The sequence below is a fragment of the Anomaloglossus baeobatrachus genome, chromosome 10, assembly GCF_048569485.1.
Source record: "Anomaloglossus baeobatrachus isolate aAnoBae1 chromosome 10, aAnoBae1.hap1, whole genome shotgun sequence".
Classification (NCBI taxonomy): domain Eukaryota; kingdom Metazoa; phylum Chordata; class Amphibia; order Anura; family Aromobatidae; genus Anomaloglossus; species Anomaloglossus baeobatrachus.
The window spans coordinates 18,503,174-18,519,867 of NC_134362.1; the positions used below are offsets into that span (position 1 = coordinate 18,503,174).

Genomic DNA, 16,694 nt, shown 5'->3' on the forward strand with positions numbered 1-16,694 from the left:
ATCCCCATGATAATTTATAGATTAGTGGGGTGTAATCTCCGGTTTCACATTTCCAACATTCACGATCCAAGAACAAACTGGAACCAAGATATGGACAGAGGTTGCAAACGCACCCGGGACCTGGAGCCTAAGGGGCCCCAAAAGTCTCAATGGCCTATATAAGGCTATGTGCACAAGTTTAGTATTTAGTTGCAGAACTTTCGGCACCATTTCTGCATCTGTTGGAGTGTTTTTTATGCATTTTTGCTGCACTTTTGTAACGTTTTTGCATGCGTTTTTCATTGCTTTCTATGATGAAAAAACGCAGACAAAAATGTTGAAAGAATTGACACGCTGTAGATCAGGGGTCGGGAACCTATGGCTCGCAACCCAGATGTGGCTCTTTTGATGGCTGCAACTGGCTCGCAGGCAAATCTTAATAAAAAAAGTTTGCAAGACGCACTTTTTTTCCAAACTGGGCCAAAAATGGGGGTGCGTCTTATACACTGCAAATGGTTTACCGGGACGGCAGTGGTGGTGTAGGGTTTTGGCAATTCTACGGGCTCGTGGGGTGTCACGGCAGTGAGCCCGCAGTAGCTGGTGGACTGTGGGCTGCTTTGAATCTCCTGCAGTTGACGAGATCGACTTAAAAAAAATGGCCGCGGAAGTGGCGCATGCACAGATAGGACTCCACAGCTATTTTCTTGAAGTCCATTGTGTCAATCTGCGCACATACTGCGGCCATTTTCTTGAAGGCCATCACGTCAATCTGCGCACATACTGCGGCAATTTTCTTGAAGGCCATCATGTCGATCTGCGCACAGACCGCGGCCATTTTCTTGAAGTTCATCGTGTCAATCTGCGCACGCGCCACAGCCATTTTCTTGAAGTCGATCTCGTCAAGTGTGGGAGATTCAAAGCAGCCTGTCAGCAAATCAATGGCGCCCGCCGCCGTGACACCCCACAAGCCCGCAGCAGTATCGCTGACCCTCTTGAGCTGCGACACCCCCTCCTCCGTGCACGCAGCATCACCTACCCTGCCTCCTGGGACCTTCTGAGCCGCTCTACCACCGCCGCTCCCCCTGCTGAGTATGGCTCTCATGGAATTACATTTTAAAATATGTGGCATTCATGGCTCTCAGCCAAAAAAGTTCCCGACCCCTTCTGTAGATTATATTCTGCACCAAATCTGCAAGGAGAAAATACTCAATGCGTGCATGAGACTTCAGGTTCTCATTGACTTTGCTGCAGTAAGGAGCTGCTTGCAGTTTTGTGACAAATCTGCACTCAAAAATACCATAAAAATGCACTGTGTGCACACAGCCTAAAAAGGGCAAATGCTATTAAAGACTTGCAATAATTGGGGGTCCCATTGGAATTTTTTAATTTGGGCCCATGAGCTTCTAGTTATGTCAACAGCTGCGGATCTGCTGTACCGAGCTCTTTGGCCTGAAATGTGCTGGGTTTGGGTCAGAGGTCCATCTCTGGACAATGCAGTCCAAAAGTAGGTGGACAGTATGTGTGATAGGGTATCAAACATGGTATAAAGTGAAACTGGCTCAGTTGCCCTTAGCAACCAATCAGATTCCTCCTTTCATTTTCCAAAGAGTCTGTGAAGAATGAAAAGTGGAATCTGATTGGTTGCTAAGGGCAACTGAGCCAGTTTCACTTTATACCATGTTTGATAACCCTATTACACATACTGTCCACCTACTTTTGGATCACCCTGTATATATATATGTACACAGGGTGGTCCAAAAGTAGGTGGACAGTATGAGTAATAGGGTTATGAAGGGGCAGATTTATCAAACATGGTGTAAAGTGAAAGTGACTCAGTTACCCATAGCAACCAATCAGATTCCACTTTTAATTCTTCACAGACTCTTTGAAAAATGAAAGGTGGAATCTGATTGGTTGCTATGGGCAACCGAGCCAGTTTCACTGTACACCATGTTATTATTTTCTGTCCACCTACTTTTGGACCACCCTGTATATATATATACACACACAGTATATATATACAGTATATATACCCCATTCTGAGCTATGGTGGGATCCCAGTTTCTGGGACCGGCTTTATAATACTCTGTAGGACTCAGCCGCCTACGCAGAACACGGGCACCAATTGATTTAACCCTAGAACGCGCAAGCAATTCAATCTACCATAGAAAACAAATGACCTAGCAGGCCTGCGAGGCCCCAGGTATGCGTTCTAGGGTTAAATTAGAACTGTGCAATACCTCTTTTGTCCTGCGGAGGCACTGTAAGGAAATCACACATCTTCTGCTTGGATCATCACAGATCACAGATGATCATTGCAAAATTTCAATCTACAGTATCAAATAGTCAAGAGGTGGGGGGAGGTCTCTCTTAACTAAAAGGGATTAAAGGGATTGTCCAAACTGGACTACCCCTTTAAAGTCTTGTATTTGTGGCAAGGACTTTTCCCCCCCTCTAGAATAGTCAGTGTTTTCTTGTAGACATCACTACAATAAGTCGCTTATGATACTCTACATCTGGCCTTAAGAGCTTGTCTGTGCCTTACCTTACACGCTAAGGTCCCCGCAGTGAACACAACACCTACAGACAGGACTGGTATTCGACTCGGTGGAAAGACTGGATACACGGGAGCGTTGGAATATGGAAACATGACAAAATGCACCGACATTTCAACAACAACAACAAAGTCATAAAAACGTCCCTCCCGTCCATAAGAGGAAAGGACATAAGCATGCATTACAAAAAAAAGATACAAAGTAACAATGAAAAGATGATTAATATACAAAAATATACAAAAAAATGATCATGCAAATATCGCCATTCCACCCCAAATATAATACAGAGTCACCAGACATCGTAGCGGTGAGCCGTGTGGGGATCGGAGGAAATAGATCATCAACGTACCGTGGAATTATCCCACTATAACTCCAGTCTATATTATATGTATAGATGTATATACAAAATCGTGTTGGCATCTCATTAACCCCTTTGCCGTCAAAAAAGTTGGCATTACTGTTTTTCAACAGGTGACAAACCCCCTGACCAGCAAAAAAGGCACAACATAATAAAAATACCTACTACTCTCAGCAAAATGGACACATTTCCAGATAACTAACATGCTACTGTGTATCATGGAAGAAGCCTCAGGGCTGCAAATTTTACAGAGAGACCATAGAAGTCTAAGGGGTCTTACTGCACGTCTGGAATGTTTTTTTCTGCAGTATTTTGGAGTTATTCTACCGTAAAGTCAACCACAAATATATTATAAAATATCAATATTAATAGTTATTATTATATGTATTAATATTTATGAATATTAATAAAAATATTATATAGTATATACCCAATAATAATTATAGTTATTTAAGTATAAAAAAAATAAAAATATTGTGCCTTTAATAATCGCATGTTTTATTGCTATTAATAAAATAATTTAATTAAATAAATAATTATAATTAAAAATAAATAAAAATAATCACTTCAATAAATATTAATTCACCTTTAATTATTGTGTAGGTTTTATTCTAGCTAAAACAATTAATTAACAAAATAATTGTTATTTATTTAAATATTTAAGTAAAAAAAAAATTTAAAAAAACATAAAAAAAAGATTATATGCTGTAAATTAAATATATGTTTTATATTAAAATAAATACTTTAAGACTGATAATTATAACATGTTGGGATTTTGATAACAGTGCTACATGGTTACTTTTTAAAGGGATGGTCCAGCTGAATGAAAAAATGCTTAAATCTACTCTATTTGGGAATTTTGAGTGGGGTTGTCTCTTAGAGAGAGCCTGAAGGGCCTGTCCTGCCCTGCGTAACACAGCCTGGAGGGCCTGTCCTGCCCTGCGCTATGCAGTGTGGAGGACCTGTCCTGTCCTGTGTTACACAGTCTGGAGGACCTGTCCTGCCCTGCATTACTCAGTCTGGAGGTCCTGTCCTGCCCTGCGTTACGCAGTCTGGAGGATCTGTTCTGCCCTGCATTACGCAGTCTGGAGGACCTATCCGGCCCGGCATTATGCAGTCTGGAGGATTTGGCCTGCCCTGCGTTACGCAGTCTGGAGGACCTATCCGGCCCTGCGTTATGCAGTCTGGAGGACCTGGCCTGCCCTGCGTTACGCAGTCTGGAGGATCTGTTCTGCCCTGCGTTACGCAGTCTGGAGGACCTATCCGGCCCTGCGTTATGCAGTCTGGGGGACCTATCCGGCCCTGCGTTATGCAGTCTGGAGGACCTATCCGGCAATGCGTTATGCAGTCTGGAGGACCTGTCCTGCCCTGCGTTATGCAGTCTGGAGGACCTGTCCTGCCCTGCGTTACACAGTCTGGAGGACCTGTCCTGCCCTGCAGGAAGATTTCAGTAGAAATTATGTAATTCCTAATTTCACCTGCGGGGGCACTGTTGGGAAACTGAACACTTACTGCCAGGTTTCCCCACTGATTGCAGATGATCACAGCTGGATGAAAGGTCTGTATTGGCGTACTGCTCAGCAATATACCAATATTTCCCATTGTGTCCTTCCTTCTTTTCCATGATACACTGGAGCAACAAGGGAACATTCAGGTTTAGTAACTTCATACTGGGTTACAATGTAACCAATGGAGGTTGGGCCACTATATTGGGGGTGACTTGGCCTGTTGTAATTACAACAGGAATAAAACATAGACCGGTAACACCGGGCATGCAAATGCAACCCTCGTAGCATGCAGTCTATATACAGGTCTCGATATCCATAAAGGTGAACGGTACCTTGCAGTCGTCGACTACAACGGAATTGTGCGCTGCGTAAATGCATTGGTTAGAGTTATTCTCCCGGTGGTTTTTCATGTCGTCATAGATGGACTGAGTCTTGGTCATTTCAAGCTCCTGCTGGGCGTGCTGTTTATCCAGGCTCTCCAGCTCAGCCTTGGATAGATGATAGACTATGCCGGCACCGAAGGAATCGCCCACCACATTGACGGAGGTTCTCATACGGTCCCTTATATTGGGGAAACAGAAGAATCATCAGTACAGGTCTTATGTATCAAATTGGACCAATAGAAAAAGTAGCCTTGTTGCCCATAATAACCAATCGAGGGCAGGTATGGGGAAAGAAGTGGATGGTTGGATATTGTAAAGGTGCACACATCCATCAAGAGTACGGACTGAGCCGACTGTGGGTCTTGTGATCCAGAATCAACAGCCTCATGAGGTTGATGAGTTTGGGTGCGAAGATCTCAGTTTAGATATATCGGAATTGTCATATATGGGAAACTAGCTATATTCCCAACATGGCTAGTTATCACCTATCCACATGGTAAGTGATAACTTTTAATTGTTGGGGGTAACCACTGGTACTCCTAATTATCCCCAATGGGAGTTCTGAAAGGCTCCGTCGAAATGTAGCAGCAATCATGCAACCCATGCTCCATGACTCGTCTATGGGACTACCGGGAGATATCTAAGCGCCGTACTATCTCTATCAATCTCACAGACAATGTACCGTCGTGGCTTCGTTCTTATGGCACATTTCAAAGCCCCCCCCACCCGTGTTCTAGGATCGTGGGATTCCCAGCAATCAGCGACTCATCTTCTACCTTGTGGATAAGTAATAACTTATGAGCTGGAAATACCCCCAACCTCATCCACGCCAACCTAGGAGGCCAACATTGACCCACTATACCAAATTAATGAACAGTGGAGAGCATGGGTTGACTGGCATCTTATAATGTGACGTCTGCCCGGAACCACAGAATCAGGATTACTGTTATGGACAGACTAGAGGCTAGCCACCCCCTCAGCAGAATCCTGAGAACCCCAAAACCCTTTAACCCCCATACAGGGATCTTAAATTACTACAGAGTCCAAGAGATCGCTGCCTATGGAAGGCTGTAGTCCAGAGAAGAATAGTCATCAGGCAGGGTCAAAACCAGGAGATACAAAAAGAGACAAAAACGACAAGCAAGAGCGAAGTCAGGAAACCAGGCAAAGGTCAAACCGGAGATGGGAGCAAAGTACAAAACATGGCAGGCAGGAGAGTCGTTAGTGAACAGGCAGAGGTCAAAAACACAGGGATGAAAAGTTCAAGAGCAGGGTGTGAACCAGAGACCAGCAGATTACTATAAGACTATGTCTGGTGGCGACCAGCAGACAAGAGGAGGAATAAGAAGGGTGTGGTGCCTTCTCATTGGCTGTGGTTTAAAGGTGGTAACTTCAGCTGGAAGGCACAAGCCACCACAGTCAGCCAGTGGTACTGCAGGTCTCAGGGAAACCCAGCTTAGTGGATGACGGGAGTCTGCGCCCACCAAAGCCACTGGCATCGACTCCTCCCCTATCACCAGCACTGCCCATTGCGGGAATATGACAGCGCCTGGTGAACAAACAGACGTCGCAGGAGCAGACTATGGTGGTGACGTGACATCTATGACTTCGGCTACCACCAACAGACTTCTAATTTCTATATATCCTATGTACATAGGGTCCCTTCTCTATCGAGAAGGCCATTTGCGATACAATCTTGAGTGGTCGCTTCAAGGAGGTTTCTCTGTCCAATACTTACAGCAACCAGTCCACCGCGACGAGCAGGCTGATATCTTGGGTGGGCAGCCCCACAGCCGTCAAGATCAGAAGCATGGTAACCAGGCCAGCACTGGGAATACTGGCTGCTCCAACGCTGGCCAATGTGGCCGTCAAACTGGGAAACAAAAGCAAAAAATGAAAGATGAATGCACAAAACTCTCGACCTTCCTAGTGACTGGAATGGGGAAGAGGACAGTACATGATCTGCATAGAAGTACTTATATTCCGGTACCCATAAAGTGGTGAATCCTAAGTCAAAGATCTTAAGGCGCTCAATATCTAAAGATGTTCTTAATGTTAAGAGTAGGCAAAAATATTCAATACAGTATCTACCTAAAGACTATGGCTACATTAGTGCTTATTTTAATGTTTAGGAGCCTTAAAAATGCAAACAGTTACCAACTTTCAAGACAATGCCCCTTAAAATCTTCCTACCATTGTACTGCTGTAGAGCCTGTGTAACTCCCTTCACATAGCTGGCTGTGCTGCTGTAGATCTTGTGTAACTCCCTTCACATAGCTGGCTGTGCTTCTGTAGAGCCTGTGTAACTCCCTTCACATAGCTGGCTGTGCTGCTGTAGATCTTGTGTAACTCCCTTCACTTAGCTGGCTGTGCTTCTGTAGAGCCTGTGTAACTCCCTTCACATAGCTGGCTGTGCTGCTGTAGATCTTGTGTAGCTCCCTTCACATAGCTGGCTGTGCTGCTATAGAACCTGTGTAACTCCCTTCACATAGCTGGCTGTGCTGCTGTAGAGCCTGTGTAACTCGCTTCACATAGCTGGCTGTGCTGCTGTAGAGCCTGTGTAACTCTCTTCACATAGCTGGCTGTGCTTCTGTAGAGCCTGTGTAACTCCCTTCACATAGCTGGCTGTGCTGCTGTAGAGCCTGTGTAACTCGCTTCACATAGCTGGCTGTGCTGCTGTAGAGCCTGTGTAACTCTCTTCACATAGCTGGCTGTGCTTCTGTAGAGCCTGTGTAACTCCCTTCACATAGCTGGCTGTGCTTCTGTAGAGCCTGTGTAACTCCCTTCACATAGCTGGCTATGCTGCTGTAGAGCCTGTGTAACTCCCTTCACATAGCTGGCTATGCTGCTGTAGAGCCTGTGTAACTCCCTTCACATAGCTGGCTGTGCTGCTGTAGAGCCTGTGTAACTCCCTTCACATAGCTGGCTGTGCTGCTGTAGAGCCTGTGTAACTCCCTTCACATAGCTGGCTGTGCTGCTGCTTCTGATAAAGATCCTTAGATCTGTGGATTATTTTTGTGAAATATTTTCTCACAACCTTTAAGTTTGGCCCCAGACAACTTACCTCACTGTTACAATCTGTCCTCCATCCAGTATCACGCCGTTCATCTGGGCAATAAATATAGCCGCCACGGCCTCATACAGAGCAGTTCCGTCCATGTTAATTGTGGCTCCAACAGGGAGTACAAAGCGTGTTACTCTTTTATCAATTCCCAGGTTTTCCTCCAGACAGCGGAAGGTGACGGGCAATGTTCCGGCACTACAACACCCAACGGTTGCATTGTTAGGGACAACAGGGATTATCAATATATGTAGACAATACAAATGTTATACGGGGCAGCACATTAGAACGCTATAATATCAACTAATATTTGATAGCAGGACAGTAATTATTTGCATCCTATATTATATGTATAAGCCTAGAGGCAACTAATATCAATTGCGGTATTCAATATATTGTGCGGTATTCATGTAACTGTATTAAGTCACTGCATTATTGAGGTCCTTGAAGGGGAAACCTCTATCCTTCCTACCCTTTACGTTATCCCTTCTCCTTGTCTCGTCCATCTCTTTATTAACCTCTCCATCTCCATGTCTTTAGCTTTGCTGGTATTGAGGTTTTTCACCATAGTACGCTCACCTTGCATTGTCTATTTCTTCTTTGTTTTTGGTGCTTCCTTTTTTATTGCTTTTTATGTTATTTTTGCTTTTGTTTTTTTTTTTATAGGATACATCGACGATCTCTCTCCATCCAATATAAGGTAAGATGAGACCAAGCAAGGGCTTGGCTACACTTTTCCAAGGACCCCACAGCTGCCAAAATGTCATATTAGGTATGCCCCCGATAGGAAGGATCATGGCTTCCACAAATAAACAATGCACATTTTAGTGTCGCCGTGAAACATTTTGAGGTTGCTTTGAGCAAGAGTGACCTTGTATATATATAAATAAACCCGCAGTGTACTATGTATATGATGCCTCCGGGAACGGCCTCTCTCCGGAGATTCTCAAAGCACATGAGGCTGAATATTTTCAAGCAACCATGAGAAAGTAGATAGAGGCTGGTGTCATGATGTATGAAAACTATCACCGCGGAGAAGTGGCCTTGATGTCCGCAACTATCAGATCGCTTCCATTTTGTTCTGCTTCATTACACATTATTGCAGATTTGTTTGTAAACCATAGGGGCGCTATATGCAGCTGGAGCTGGTATGAGCTGATTGGGTGTAACAGCAAGCACCCCCACAAAACAATGTTATCTATCCTCAGGATTGATCATCGATATCAAAATCCCGAACAACCCCTTTAAGTGGGAAGCGTATGGCACTAGATTGCAAATAGGATTAACAAGTTACCAAATGGCACTCTAGACACTGTTTATATGAGCACTGTATAACACTTTTTATGAATAGTATATGAAGGTATTTTGTATGCACTATTTATCTGCTACTGTGCCACCCTATGTAGGCTCTGTATGTACTATTTACCTGGTACTTTGCCACCCTATTTTGGCTCTGTATGCACTATTTATCTGGTACTGCATTGCCTTATCTCAGCTCTGTAGGCACTATTTATTTGGCATTGCACTGCTCTATCTAGGCTCTGCATGTACTATTTATCTGGTGCTGCACTGCTCTATCTAGGCTCTGCATGTACTATTTATCTGGTACTGCACTGCACTATCTAGGCTCTGAATTCACTATTTTTCTGGTACTGTATTGCCCTAGCTAGGCTCTATATGCACTATTTATCTGATATTGTGCTGCCTCATCTAAAATTTGAAAAGGAGAGAGAAAGAAGTGCCAATAATGAGGGATCACCAAATCACAAAAGACACATCAAAAAAGTATCTAGGCGCTGTATGCACTATTTATCTGGTACGACATTGCCCTATCTAGGCTCTATATGCCCTATTGGTATGGTATTGCTCTGCTATATCTAGGCTCTATATGCACTATTTATCTGGTACGACACCACCCTATCTAGGCTCTATATGCACTATTTATCTGGTACGACACCACCCTATCTAGGCTCTATATGCACTATTTATCTGGTACGACACCACCCTATCTAGGCTCTATATGCACTATTTATCTGGTACGACACCACCCTATCTAAGCTCTATATGCACTATTTATCTGGTACGACACCGCCCTATCTAGGCTCTATATGCACTATTTATCTGGTACGACACCACCCTATCTAGGCGCTGTATGCACTATTTATCTGGTACGACACCGCCCTATCTAGGCTCTATATGCACTATTTATTTGGTACAACACCACCCTATCTAGGCTCTATATCCACTATTTATCTGGTACAACACCACCCTATCTAGGCTCTATATGCACTATTTATCTGGTATGACACCGCCCTATCTAGGCTCTATATGCACTATTTATTTGGTACGACACCCCCCTATCTAGGCTCTATATGCACTATTTATTTGGTACGACACCACCCTATCTAGGCTCTATATGCACTATTTATCTGGTACCACACCACCCTATCTAGGCTCTATATGCACTATTTATTTGGTACGACACCACCCTATCTAGGCTCTATATGCACTATTTATCTGGTACGACACCACCCTATCTAGGATCTATATGCACTATTTATCTGGTATGACACCGCCCTATCTAGGCTCTATATGCACTATTTATCTGGTATGACACCGCCCTATCTAGGCTCTATATGCACTATTTATCTGGTACGATACCGCCCTATCTAGGCTCTATATGCACTATTTATCTGGTACGACACCACCCTATCTAGGCTCTATATGCACTATTCATCTGGTATGACACCAGCCTATCTAGGCTCTATATGCACTATTTATCTGGTATGACACCACCCTATCTAGGCTCTATATGCACTATTTATCTGGTACGACACCACCCTATCTAGGCTCTATATGCACTATTTATCTGGTACAACACCGCCCTATCTAGGCTCTATATGCACTATTTATCTGGTACGACACCACCCTATCTAGGCTCTATATGCACTATTTATCTGGTACGACACCACCCTATCTAGGCTCTATATGCACTATTTATCTGGTATGACACCACCCTATCTAGGCTCTATATCCACTATTTATTTGGTACGACACCACCCTATCTAGGCTCTATATGCACTATTTATCTGGCACGACACCAGCCTATCTAGGCTCTATATGCACTATTTATGTGGTACGACACCACCCTATCTAGGCTCTATATGCACTATTTATCTGGCACGACACCACCCTATCTAGGCTCTATATGCACTATTTATCTGGTACGACACCATCCTATCTAGGCTCTATATGCACTATTTATCTGGTATGACACCAGCCTATCTAGGCTCTATATGCACTATTTATCTGGTATGACACCGCCCTATCTAGGCTCTATATGCACTATTTATCTGGCACGACACCACCCTATCTAGGCTCTATATGCACTATTTATCTGGTATGACACCAGCCTATCTAGGCTCTATATGCACTATTTATCTGGTACGACACCGCCCTATCTAGGCTCTATATGCACTATTTATCTGGTACGACACCGCCCTATCTAGGCTCTATATGCACTATTTATCTGGTACGACACCGCCCTATCTAGGCTCTATATGCACTATTTATCTGGTACGACACCACCCTATCTAGGCTCTATATGCACTATTTATCTGGTACGACACCACCCTATCTAGGCTCTATATCCACTATTTATCTGGCACGACACCACCCTATCTAGGCTCTATATGCACTATTTATCTGGTACGACACCATCCTATCTAGGCTCTATATGCACTATTTATCTGGTACGACACCGCCCTATCTAGGCTCCATATGCACTATTTATCTGGTACGACACCGCCCTATCTAGGCTCTATATGCACTATTTATCTGGTACGACACCGCCCTATCTAGGCTCTATATGCACTATTTATCTGGTAGTGTGTCACACTATAAAGGCTCTATATGTACTATTTATCTGGTCACTATTTTGCTAAAAATTCTACTTTTACCATTGCCGTTTTGACATCTTTCCCTATTTAATCCACTAATTTAGCAAACCAGTTACTCATTATTTAGATGATTTTTCAGCCCGAAAAGGAACATTTCAGACTTAAAATACAACGTAAAGAAAAGTGCAGTCAAAATCAACCAGAAAATTGAATTTACTAAAAGCCTGGAAAAGGTTCCAGCTCCTGTAATAGACAATGACCAGGAAGGGAAATAGATTTCTGTTGTGTTTTTGCCAAGGAAAATATCTGCCTGCTGGTTTGGAGCTACTGGCGGAGCGTGTCTTCAGTGCAGACAGCTGCAAAGTATCAGGCAGGAGCTCGCATTACTGTGCTCACAATTGCCAAGCCAGCGCTCAGTAGTGATCTGGTGCAAACAGGGTGTGGAGGGCGAGATCGGGCAGTATAATGCGCTGCTGTTCATTATGATGGGTGTAGACCTGATAATATCTGACGCTGCTCGTCAACCAATATTCACATCCGTTACAACATATAACGATTGACATCCAGCTTTCCGTAGGCCAAGACCACGAATGGCAGCAGGGTCCATGGAAAGCCGGATGTTTATCCCTATACATCCCCATATGGGGGCGCAAAGTGGTATTGTTTAGAAATTATATTGTATTATATGGGCTTTTTAATGGAGTATTTAGATATTGCATATTTAGGCACAGTATAGCAGTGTAATGTGGGCTGCATATGGCAGTATTACCTATGCACTATATGTCAGTATTATGTAGGATGTAGAGGGCAGTATTACCTAGGCACTATATGGCAGTATTATGTGGGCTGTAAATGGCAGTATTACCTAGGCACTATATGGCAGTATTATGTGGGCTGTAAATGGCAGTATTACAGTACATAGGCATTATATGTCAGTATTATGTGGGATATAGATGGCAGTATTACCTAGGCACTATATGGCAGTATTATGTGGGCTGTAAATGGCAGTATTACCTAGGCACTATATGGCAGTATTATGTGGGCTGTAAATGGCAGTATTGCAGTACATAGGCATTATATGTCAGTATTATGTGGGCTATAGATGGCAGTATTACCTAGGCACTATATGGCAGTATTATGTGGGCTGTAAATGGCAGTATTACCTAGGCACTATATGACAGTATTATGTGGGCTGTAAATGGCAGTATTACAGTACATAGGCATTATATGTCAGTATTATGTGGTATGTAGATGGCAGTATTACCTAGGCACTATATGGCAGTATTATGTGGGCTGTAAATGGCAGTATTACCTAGGCACTATATGGCAGTATTATGTGGGCTGTAAATGGCAGTATTACAGTACATAGGCATTATATGTCAGTATTATGTGGGATATAGATGGCAGTATTACCTAGGCACTATATATCAGTATTATGTGGGATGTAGATGGCATTATTACATAGGCACTATATGTACAGAACAGACCAAAAGTTTGGACACACCTTCTTATCTCTAGAACAACTGTTAAGAGGAGACTTTGTGCAGCAGCCTTCATGGTAAAATAGCTGCTAGGAAACCACTGCTAAGGACAGGCAACAAGCAGAAGAGGCTTGTTTGGGCTAAAGAACACAAGGAATGGACATTAGACCAGTGGAAATCTGTGCTTTGGTCTGATGAGTCCAAATTTGAGATCTTTGGATCCAACCACCGTGTCTTTGTAGAAAAGGTGAACGGATGGACTCTACATGCCTGGTTACCACCGTGAAGCATGGAGGAGGAGGTGTGATGGTGTGGGGGGGCTTTGCTGGTGACACTGTTGGGGATTTATTCAAAATTGAAGGCATACAGAACCAGCATGGCTACCACAGCATCTTGCAGCGGCATGCTATTCCATCCGGTTTGCGTTTAGTTGGACCATCATTTATTTTTCATCAGGACAATGACCCCAAACACACCTCCAGGCTGTGTAAGGGCTATATGACTAAGAAGGAGAGTGATGGGGTGCTACGCCAGATGACCTGGCCTCCACAGTCACCAGACCTGAACCCAATCAAGATGGTTTGGGGTGAGCTGGACCGCAGAGTGAAGGCAAAAGGGCCAACAAGTGCTAAGCATCTCTGGGAACTCCTTCAAGACTGTTGGAAAACCATTTCCGGTGACTACCTCTTGAAGATCATCAAGAGAATGCCAAGAGTGTGCAAAGCAGTCATCAAAGCAAAAGGCGGCTACTTTGAAGAACCTAGAATATAAGACATATTTTCAGTTGTTTCACACTTTTTTGTTAAGTATTTCATTCCACATGTGTTAATTCATAGTTTTGATGCCTTTAATGTGAATCTACAATTTTCAGAGTCATGAAAATAAAGAAAACTCTTTGAATGAGAAGGTGTGTCCAAACTTTTGGTCTGTACTGTAGGTATTATGTGGGCTGTAAATGGTAGTATTACAGTACATAGGCATTATATGTCAGTATTATGTGGGATGTAGGTGGCAGTATTACCTAGGCACTATATGTCAGTATTATGTGGGATGTAGATGGCAGTATTACCTAGGCACTATATATCAGCATTATTTGGGATGTAGATGGCAGTATTACATAGGCACTATATGTCAGTATCATGTGGGATGTAGATGGCAGTATTACCTAAGCACTATATTTCAGTATTATGTGGGATGTAGATGGCAGTATTACCTAGGAACTATATGTCAGTATTATTTGGGATGTGGATGGCAGTTTTACCTAGGCATTATGTGGAACAAATATGATAGTTTTATCTTCCCACTATACGGCGTATTACATGAGCCAAATACAGTAGTATTATTGTTGTACTACGGTATTATGTAGGCTGAATGTATGAGAAAACGGAATTTATAGTTTTTAGGTTTCCCCATTTTTATTAAAACTAACCCCAAATGGAAGATTTAACCCCTTGCTTACTTTCTGGTATGGGTTTAAGTATATTCATGAACAAGGTGGATCTGGATGAACAGTGCAATAGCTGCAGAATATACGGGTTGTACAAAACTTGCTATTATCATCATATTGTAGTCCTTCATCCCACAGCAAAGTACAGAGTATGAAGTAATGAGTCTATGGAGCCGATTAGCAATAAGGGATGTCATGACGGCTACCTCTGTTTATGAGAGGGGATTCTTTTTACTGGACATCCCATGTACATTGGTGCTATCAGCCCCATACTGTGCCGCCATATGGTCACTGTATGAGATTAACTCCATAACGCGGCGATTGATGGCGTATGCCATATATAAAATGAGAGACACATGGAAGCACAGTGGGGCCCCACTGGCAACTTTGTGCACAGTATTACAGCTTTATACAACAGCTTCTTCAGAGTCATAATTCGGCCACTTAAATAAACAAAAAAATATATATATACATGGCAACCCTTACCTGGAAGCCGTACCAAGAGCTGTGATCCAGGCCTGGAAAATGCCGGCCAGAAAAGAGAATGGACTCTTCCTGGTGATTATAAAGTACAGAGACGGCAAGAAAATGCCTCCGTGGATGATGAGGCCTACGATGACGGTGATCATGTACATTCCCAGTTGCCTAGCAACAAGCTCCAAGTCTTTGATGGCGATGATTTTCCCACAGATCAAACAAGCGATACCGAAGGGAGAATACCTGGAGAAGAGCAAAGGGCATAAATACATATGAGAGCGTCCACAGCCATCACCCCCGCAATGTACAGCACAATGTACAGCCAATGTACCGCACAATGTACAGCCAATGTACAACACAATGTACAGCCAATGTACAGCCAATGTACCGCACAATGTACAGCCAATATACAGCCAATGTACAGCTCAATGTACAGCACAATGTACCCCACAATGTACCCCACAATGTACAGCCAATGTACAGCTCAATGTACAGCTCAATGTACCCCACAATGTACCAAACAATGTACAGCACAATGTACCCCACAATGTACCCCACAATGTACCCCACAATGTACCGCACAATGTACAGCACAATGTACAGCACAATGTACAGCACAATGTACCCCACAATGTACAGCTCAATGTACAGCACAATGTACAGCACAATGTACAGCTCAATGTACCGCACAATGTACAGCTCAATGTACAGCACAATGTACAGCACAATGTACCCCACAATGTACAGCTCAATGTACAGCACAATGTACAGCACAATGTACAGCTCAATGTACCGCACAATGTACAGCCAATGTACAGCACAATGTACAGCACAATGTACAGCACAATGTACAGCACAATGTACAGCTCAATGTACAGCCAATGTACAGTACAATGTACAGCTCAATGTACAGCCAATGTACAGCTCAATGTACAGCCAATGTACAGCACAATGTACCCCACAATGTACCCCACAATGTACAGCCAATGTACAGCTCAATGTACAGCTCAATGTACCCCACAATGTACCCCACAATGTACCGCACAATGTACAGCCAATGTACAGCACAATGTACCCCACAATGTACCCCACAATGTACCCCACAATGTACCGCACAATGTACAGCACAATGTACAGCACAATGTACAGCTCAATGTACAGCACAATGTACAGCCAATGTACAGCTCAATGTACAGCACAATGTACAGCACAATGTACAGCCAATGTACAGCTCAATGTACAGCACAATGTACCCCACAATGTACCCCACAATGCACCCCACAATGTACAGCCAATGTACAGCTCAATGTACCCCACAATGTACCCCACAATGTACCGCACAATGTACAGCCAATGTACAGCACAATGTACCCCATAATGTACCCCACAATGTACCCCACAATGTACCCCACAATGTACAGCTCAATGTACAGCACAATGTACAGCACAATGTACAGCCAATGTACAGCACAATGTACAGCACAATGTACCCCACAATGTACAGCCAATGTACAGCTCAATGTACAGCACAATGTACACCACAATG

At 43.4% G+C, this 16,694-nt stretch overlaps 1 protein-coding gene across 2 annotated transcripts in view; it reads right to left on the reverse strand.

Moving 5' to 3' along the window:
* Window positions 1–16,694, reverse strand: part of SLC1A2 (solute carrier family 1 member 2) — a 134,279-nt gene that overhangs the window by 17,641 nt on the left and 99,944 nt on the right. The window contains exons 7-11 of one of the 2 annotated variants that reach the window (XM_075326324.1): window positions 15,158–15,391; window positions 7,848–8,042; window positions 6,522–6,656; window positions 4,733–4,961; window positions 2,525–2,595 (exon numbers count right to left, since the gene is read on the reverse strand). In XM_075326324.1, coding sequence (XP_075182439.1) covers window positions 2,560–2,595; window positions 4,733–4,961; window positions 6,522–6,656; window positions 7,848–8,042; window positions 15,158–15,391 — 829 coding nt within the window. In that variant the 3' untranslated portion in view covers window positions 2,525–2,559. The remainder of the gene's footprint in view (window positions 1–2,524; window positions 2,596–4,732; window positions 4,962–6,521; window positions 6,657–7,847; window positions 8,043–15,157; window positions 15,392–16,694) is intronic. The other variant, XM_075326323.1, reaches the window with a different exon arrangement.